Source organism: Zootoca vivipara, chromosome 17 (assembly GCF_963506605.1).
Source record: "Zootoca vivipara chromosome 17, rZooViv1.1, whole genome shotgun sequence".
Taxonomy (NCBI): domain Eukaryota; kingdom Metazoa; phylum Chordata; class Lepidosauria; order Squamata; family Lacertidae; genus Zootoca; species Zootoca vivipara.
This window is the reverse complement of record NC_083292.1, coordinates 32,956,857-32,965,360: the sequence shown is the minus strand read 5'-3', so window position 1 is coordinate 32,965,360 and position 8,504 is coordinate 32,956,857. Positions and strand designations below refer to the sequence as shown.

The 8,504-nt window shown below is 48.0% G+C and overlaps 1 protein-coding gene across 1 annotated transcript; it reads right to left on the bottom strand.

The window, feature by feature from the left end:
• Positions 1-1,812: 1,812 nt before the first annotated feature.
• On the bottom strand, positions 1,813-4,021 carry LOC118075754 (complexin-3-like). The gene is made up of 3 exons (XM_035097959.2): positions 3,698-4,021; positions 2,828-2,915; positions 1,813-2,047 (listed from the first exon to the last, which is right to left on the bottom strand). Exons 1-3 carry the CDS (start codon positions 3,856-3,858, stop codon positions 1,841-1,843), a joined length of 456 nt encoding a protein of 151 aa, XP_034953850.1. The 5' UTR covers positions 3,859-4,021; the 3' UTR covers positions 1,813-1,840.
• Positions 4,022-8,504: the final 4,483 nt, after the last annotated feature.

The window sequence follows — 8,504 nt, the reverse complement described above, 5'->3', positions numbered from 1 at the left end:
GCAGATGCGGCGCTGCGGGTTGCGAACGTGCCTCCCGCACGGATCATGTTCGCAACCTGAGCGTCTACTGTAATGATGTATGGAACTGAGAGCTGGACCATAAAGAAGGCTAATCGCCGAAGAATTGATGCTTTTGAATTATGGTGCTGGAGGAGACTCTTGAGAGTCCCATGGACAGCAAGAAGATCAAACCTATCCATTCTGAAGGAAATCAACCCTGAGTGCTAAATGGAAGGACAGATCTTAAAGCTGAGGCTCCAATACTTTGGCCACCTCATGAGAAGAGAAGACTCCCTGGAAAAGAACCTGATGTTAGGAAAGATTGAGGGCACAAGGAGAAGGGGACGTCACGACAGAGGACGAGATGGTTGGACAGTGTTCTCGAAGCTACCTACTTGAGTTTGGCAGTGGAAGACAGGAGTGCCTGGCATGCTCTGGTCCATGGGGTTACAAAGAGCCGGACACGACTAAACAACAGCAGCAGCAGCAGCAGCAGCAGCAGCAGCAGCAGTTTCCAGAAATAGCTACCTATATCAGTGATGGCCTCCAGGTGACCAATTTGTTGAGCATTCATTCTTATTTCTTGCACAATTTTTTTGTAAGGCAACTGTACGATACCAGCTGCTTATTAAGTATTATTGCACAAAGTCTGGTGCACGTATATGTGTGTGTGTGTTGTGGGGAGTGTTGTCCTGTAAGAGCACCAGATCTACTTTAAGTGAGCAACCTGAATTTGCAGGCATTCAATGGAATCAACCCCTACCCCCGCAAAATAGCAGGAGTATGGAAGCATTCCTGGTCTTGCTTTTAAGCTGCAAGCTGGTGCTGTCAGATCACTGCGTAGGTCTCAGGGATTGTGCTGCCTTTTCAAACAATTCACCTCTGACTCTTTCGTTCTCTCTCCTTCCTGCCCTCTTTCCTCTCAGCTGGCTCTTCTCCTACAGCTCCACCCTCCACGTTTCTGATTATTCCCACAAGCTTTATGAAGCTCCAAGAATGAACAACAGCCTGGGTCAAATCTCCCTGTAATGGAGAATTAACAAGAGCCTCTCTTCAGATAATAATTCTTATTGTTACGAATAGCAAGAATGACAACAAGAGCAAAAGATCAACTGTTTTATTGAGACAAGGGACTCTGAACCCACAACATCACCCCAAAGACAGCAGGAACGTGGACAGTCAGGAGATGGACCATCTTTCCCGGGACCACCCAAATTGGCTGGTGGCCGCTCCCCAAAGCCCCAAGCACATATCCTTCTCCTCCCACACTGCCCAAAATCCCAGCACCCAAAGACACTGGGGGACTGAACTGTGGGTCTTGTGCACAGAGGTGATGTCTTCTGCCACTGGCCAGCTGAGTTCTACTTGTTCAGAGCAGCTGTGTTCATGGTGGTACCATGGATTTTCTTCTTCAACAGACTTTTGATGCAAAGGTCTTGAAGGACCTAACATTGGCAAGGGCAACCAGGCTGTGTGGAAGGAGTAATCTCGGGGAACATTCCAGAATATCAAGAAAACGTAAACATTCCCAATGCAGCCGGTTCCAGGTAGCATCATCCTTGATGGGGCCCAAACACTTGTCCCATCAGAGAGCCAGAAATTCTCCTGCAGCAGCGGCAGGGAAGCTCCATCTTACGGGCTTCACGAGACCCACCAGGACTCCCCCATCCAACCCACAAGTCCCGGGCTACAGAACCAAGACAGCCTTGAGTTTGGTGGATGCCGGGCCCACATCAAGACCATGGAGGGGCTTTGAGGTCCAGCGATCCGCAGTCGCGCAGCCCAGGGAATAATAACTCCTGTGTCCGCTGGAGTGAGGGTCCTTGGAAGGGGGGCTCGCTCACATGACGGGGCACTGCACTGGGCGCTGCAGCGACTGCACGGCGCTCGCTGCCGTCACCCGCAAGGCGCTGAAATCCAGACCACCAAAGCTGGAGAAGATGGAGCTGGGATCCGTGGCAGCTTTGGGGTTCACAATAGCCAGGAGGTCTCGGGGGAGTTTCGTCTTGCTCCCAACCGCTTCCAGCTGCTTCTTATCTGACCGGTTCTGGGAGAGGAAGAAAGAGGTGCAGGGTGAAATTAATGCTGGACCATGGCTGTCGCCCTTTGGCACTGGTAGGACGGAAGGCAAGGAGCCCAACAGTAGATGGCGCCAGTGGCAGGCAGAGCTGGCTAATTATGGCTTTCTCGCCACCCTTCTCTCTGTTGACTTCTACAAGGGCAACGCTGAGAGTAAGGAGGAGGGAGCCTTTCCACTTAAGATGCATTGTCTTGATTCACATGTAATGCTAAACCATAGCTAATGCTAACCACAGTTAATGCAGAAGCATTTGACAGACGATCACTTAAACCTTGGTTTCTTGTGTCACAGGCTAGTTAAATGCACCAGCGGGAGCAGCTGAGCCTTCAGAGTGGTTTTGATATTTTTGCAGATCTGTAGCTTCTGGGCAGCGATGACTCCTTAACCGTTGTTAAGGAGGGCATCCAGGTTTGCACATAATACTATGGTTAACATTAACTAAGGTGTAGGAAGGAACCAACTGCAAACCTTGGTCTACAAGAGACTGTTAGCCATAGTCAGTAAACGGTAGTTAGCTAGGGAGCTGGGCTCATATATAACACTAAACTGTGGTTTACCAAACCATGGTTTAGGTCACTAACTACTGTATGGGGAAACTATGGAGTTTGGAATGCCACAGTTGGGACACCACCACCAAGAAGCCCCTTCCCCTGCAGCCAGTCGTTTAATCTCTGGATATGGAGACAAAGGAAGGCCCCGTTGGAGACAAGACAGGGCAAGATGTATCAGGGAGAAAGCAAGCCTTACCTTGGGCAGCTGGTATTTCTGCCGGAGGTGGGCCCTCATGCTGGCCCGCTCAGCCTTCTGTTGAGCAAAGGCTGCGTCCCGTTTGCTCCTGCAGGAAAAAGAGAATCAGGATGAGCCACTCAAACACGGGAATGAGATGCTTCTGGAAGAGGCAGGCTCGCCTCCTTTGTGGAATTTGCCAAAAGTTCCAAACTTGTCAAAAGTTTGGACGAGCAACTGCAAGTGCTTTTGTGCGGGTCTTCGACTTCAGCCGTATGTTTTCCACAATTGTGGTCAAGCGCAGAATTGGCACACGCAGAATTGGGTAGTAGGGAAACCTTGAGAATTTCGGAGAAATATTAGCATCGTGTTCATTTTTAAAAAGCGGGTTTCTAGCCCTTATGGATGAAACGGTAGGCAAATGCCTAGGGGCCGAGGTCCCTTCGCCCCCCCAATAAAACATTTGAGGGGGCCAGCCCCCCTGACCAAGTTGATGAGCATTGCCATTCAAATGGTGTGTGTGTGTGTTGCGTATTGTGATCAATTATGCAGGGTGGGGCATACCTGCCCCTGAATATTTTATTCAGATTGGCACCTGTTGCCCTGTCTACTTTTGCCTCTGGCCTTGCCTACCAACTGCATGGGGCCCTTGAGAGGTTGCCCAGAAGGGAATGTGGCCCTCGAGTTGAACCTCCTGGCTTAGGGTTTTAAGATCCTCGGTCAGGAAAGGAGTAGCGCAGGCATCCCCAAACTGCGGCCCTCCAGATGTTTTGGCCTGCAACTCCCACGATCCCTAGCTAACAGGACCAGTGGTTGGGGAAGATGGGAATTGTAGTCCAAAACATCTGGAGGGCCGAAGTTTGGGGGTGCCTGGAGTAGAGGGACTCTTACTTTTGCTTTTCGTTGATCGGCTTCTTCCGAGCTGGAGGCTGTGCTCGATTCTTGTGGCACCTTTGGGAGCTGATGTCCTTCTCCCTGGGGAAGTCGGCCGAGACACAGCACAGCAGCTGTCTGGCCGGCACTCCAAACGCCGATTTCACTGCGGACTCCATAGGGAGGACTGCTGGAATGCAGGTCAGAAAAAAAAGGAAGGGCGAGGGATGAGCATGGTGGCTTTCAATGCACGTTGTGAAATGCACAATCTTTTTTTAAAATGAGCATTGTGGGGGGAACCTGTCAGAATTCCTTTCCCAGCTGACTAAAACAATACTGTATTTAAAAGGATAAAATGTGTTTTAATCATGATACCAGTTTATTTCAGATTAAGGGCCCCGGCCATTAAGTCCTTGATTCCATTCCGCTCTCTGCCACGATTGCAGTTTAGGATCAAGGTTTCGTAGGCGCTAAGGCTGGGCGATCTATCGATCTATCATCCAAAACTGGTTTGAAGTCCATACTGTGATATCGGTTTCATCATTTTGGACATGGCAATATATTGTGAATCGTGGCGTCAGTGTGTGTGTGTTTGTGTGCTATGCAAAAATCATGATGCAGGAAAACCCGTGAAGTCGGCCAGTGCCTCTACTTACATGTAACTCCATCCTTATTTCAGACATCATGATATATCGGTATATCGCAATGTTTAGCTGGTCATATATCACGATGCTGAAAACCAGATATCGCCCAGTCCTAGGGGGGCACAATTTGTTGTCTGCAGGACAAGAGCAGCTATTTGATCTGTATAAGCTCTCCATCCTAGGACAAGGAGAGAGAACCACTGGCCCACTCACTCACACAGAGTTTCAGAAATATTATTTGAAGCTATTTAAGGGGAGGGGGACGTGGGTGGAGCTGTGGTCTAAACCACTAAGCCTAGGGCTTGCCGATCGGAAAGTCAGCGGTTCGAATCCCCGCAACCAGGTGAGCTCCCATAGCTCAGTCCCAGCTCCTGGCAACCTAGCAGTTCGAAAGCACGTCAAAGTGCAAGCAGATAAATAAGTACCGCTCTGGCGGGAAGGTAAACGGCGTTTCCATGCGCTGCTCTGGTTTTGCCAGAAGCGGCTTAGTCATACTGGCCACATGACCTGGAAAAACTGTCTGTGGACAAACGACAGCTCCCTTGGCCAGTAAAGAGAGATGAACGCCGCAGCCCCAGAGTTGTTTGCGACTGGACTTAACTGTCAAGGGGCCTTTACCTTTAAAGGGCTTGGGGGGGGGAATCTTGGGGGGGGAATCTCTCCCAGTTGGTTTCCTCACAGCGATATTTGCAGCAAAAAGGAAACTCTTGCAAAACCGTCACAGGTGGAAAAAATTAGGAATGTTATTTGTAATATGAAGTCTGGGAAAGTGTGGGGGCCAGTTAGTTTCCCCATGGAATAGTCTGCCAGTTCACAGTGAGCAGGCATTCGCAGGTCCCTTTAAGAACATAAGATGCGCCTGATTGCTGGATCAGGCCAATGGCTCATCAAGCCCAGCATCCTGTTCTCACAGTGGCCAAGCAGGATTCGAACACAAGAGCAACTCTCCTCACCTGGGGTTCCCAGCAACTGGGATTCAGAAGCATTACTGTATCCAACTGTGAGATCCATACTTAGAGGAGACCCGTTGAAATCAGTTGAAATCCACTGATTTTTAGGAGCCTGCTTGGAGTATGACTTCGCCAGATCTCACCCAGTAGACGCTGGACTTCCCAATCCAGCAAGGATCTTCTGACATGCTCTCACCCAAGCCCTAGGTGGGCTAAGCTTCCCCCATCGAGGGCCGCATTACCGCAGGAATAATCTTTTAAGGGCCTCATGCTAGTAGCGGGTCAGACCCAATGATGGTAGGAGCCAGAGATGCAAAAATATTCCAGGTCAACTAATCTGGGATAAAGACCACCCTGCTTCAATTTTCACCACATATTAAGAATTTCATACCCTCCAACATTTCTCAGACGAAAATAGGGACGTCCTACCTATTCCATAATAATAATTTTATTATTTATACCTCGCCCATCTGACTGAGTTGTTCCAGCTACTCTGAGCGGCTTCCAACATATATAACGACATAATAAAACATTAAACATTAAAAAAAAATACAGGGCTACCTTCAGCTGTCTTCTAAATGTTGTATAGTTACTTACAGTGCTTTTTTTCTTGGGGTACGCATACCCCTAAACATTTTGTGAATCTGTACTTTCATCAATTTACTGTATTTTCTCTGATTTGAACTAAAAAATGGTTATTTTCTCAAGTCAAAATTACTCAAGAACATTTTTTTTTTTTAAAAAAGCACTGGTTTACTTATCTCCTTGGCCTCAGGGACCACATAACTCCAGACCCTCCAACATTTCTCCAATGAAAACAGGGGTGTCCTGGCCTAAGGTAAAGCAGGACATTACGGGATCAAATCAGAAACCAGGACCAACCCTAGGGACACTTGGGAGGGTCTGGTTTTTATGCAGGCTTCACTCTCAGAAAAGTACGGACAAAAACCAAGGAATCAGCCTCCTGCCTCTGGAAGCCAGAAACATACAGCCACATCCCAGATCCTGCTCTCATCTTCTCACCTGAATATTGCCCCGTTCAGTAAACTCACCTGGGAACCTGGGAGTCTTTTGTGCTTCTGTCAGGCATAGGTAGCTAGCTGGTCTTCTCTCTCCAAGTGCCCCAGAAAGAAGATTAGAGATCTCGAGCAGCTCAAGCTATTTAAACAGGGATCAGAAGCGACGCAGAGACTCCGGGTGACGCCAAGCTGTCTCTGATCCACCTGGGTGACAGTCAGGCCATCCAGATGGCACCTTGAGCAAAACATCCGCTGGCTTGCCGTGTGGGACACCCGGCACGTGCTGGTAGCCTGTGACACACTGCTCCATTTCCAAGGTATCTCGAACAGCTCGCTGGAGGATATCGGAATTAGCTTCGTGTCACCATCTACCCCCAAAATTGCAAGTTCCTAGTCCTCATGGCTTGCTCCAAAAGAGGAAAACAAAGCAGTTGCCAAGAACTGATATCAGTACAACCTGGCACATTTGTATTTCTAGTTAAATGTTTCCCAAACTTGGGTCTCCAGCCGTTTTTGGACTACAACTCTCATCATCCATAGCTAGCAAGGCCAGTGGTCAGGGATGATGGGAATTGTAGTCCAAAAACAGCTAGAGACCCAAGTTTGGGAGACACTGTTCTAGTTTATATATGGTCAAAACACCTCTGGCCATGTCACTCTTCCGAATTTTAACATACCTTTTTTTATTCGTTTGCTTGAATGTCGCTTCAACAATTGAAGTTTAATTGTATTATTCAAGAATTCACACAATGACAGACTTGTAGAGTTGGGAGAGACCATGAGGGTAATCTATTCAAACCCCTGCAAAGCAGGGGTCTTTTGCCCAATATGGGGCTCAAACCCATGACCCTCAGATTAAGTCTCATGCTCTACCAAATGAGCTATCCCTCAACTCCCGTAATAAGAAGACATCTTACTGTCTTTCACCTGTTGAGGACTTGTGGGTCGAGGAATACCTGCAGGAAGTATCTTCGCCTGATTAAAAAAGAAGTACCCCCTTCTTATACCTTTTTTATATATATAAATGTATCTTTCAAAGTGTTAAATGAGGGAATGGTTCTAGTATTAAGGCTTTATCGGGTGAAATCAATTTTTAAAAACAGGCCTTTTAGAAACACAACTTTTAACTGGCTTTCGAGGTGCTCCCTGGTTCATAACATACCAGGTTTTTAATTTTCACCCACAACAATTCTAAAATCGAGGAGTGTGGACTGAAAACTGTCTTGTGCAATGTCACAAACTGAATTATTTATGGCTTTTAAACTATGCCGTTTAAACGGGAGAATATCAGTTATTGGGCAGTATACAAAAATGGTCAACCAGCTAGGAATTAAAATCAGTTTCCAAGGAAAACGTTCTTCTATCCATGATCAAACCTCTCCATACGGATTGCGTTATTCATTCCTAATATATTAGCCTTGAATGCCTCATGGACAGAAAACAGGGACACGGCTTCCAAATGCCTTGACGCCAATGCGCAGGATCATTGCCTCTGAGTCGCATCTCAACCATTGCATATTGCTGATGACTCTCCTCTGCCTTATGCTCCCCAGTCTTTGCCAACCTGGCGCCCTCCAGAGACTTGGGACTGCAAATCCCATGAGACCACAAGAAGACTTCACAAGCTTTTCTTTTGCAACCAAGAGACCAAGGAACATTTAAAAATAATAATAAAAAAGTAATGAGAGCTGCAATTTTTAGAGCTCTCAATTCTGCACCAGTGGACAGTTTGGGCTGCCATCACCCACTTCCAGGCAGAAATACCTCTGTGTTTCTGAATTAGGCCAAGTGAATCACATGACACCCCCCTCCCAACCCTCCGCCAGGGTTCCTCAGACATCTCCCCTTCTCTCCTTTTGCTCTAAGCCGCTTAATTATAACCCAGGTCTGGGTCCTGCCACCTGCCAGGGCTTGTCCTTGGCCCGAGAGTCCCCCAGCTCATCGCGCTGCAATCTGTTTAGCGCGGCCTAAACCCCCCACTGGTGCGTCAATCTGCTCTGAAGCTCCGCTCTCGATGGATTGCTTTAGACAGCGAACGCTCCGACTTGGGAGCCAGGCTGCACCAGGGTGGGGGCAGAGAATACAGGGGGCACGCGACCCACATCGGCAGCAGGAAGCCATTTCCTATGTCCCGGAAACGTACCCTCCAACATTTCAACTTCCTTTTCCAGTGCATCAGTTCTGCTAAAGATTCCCTCTGCTGTTCGTTTAG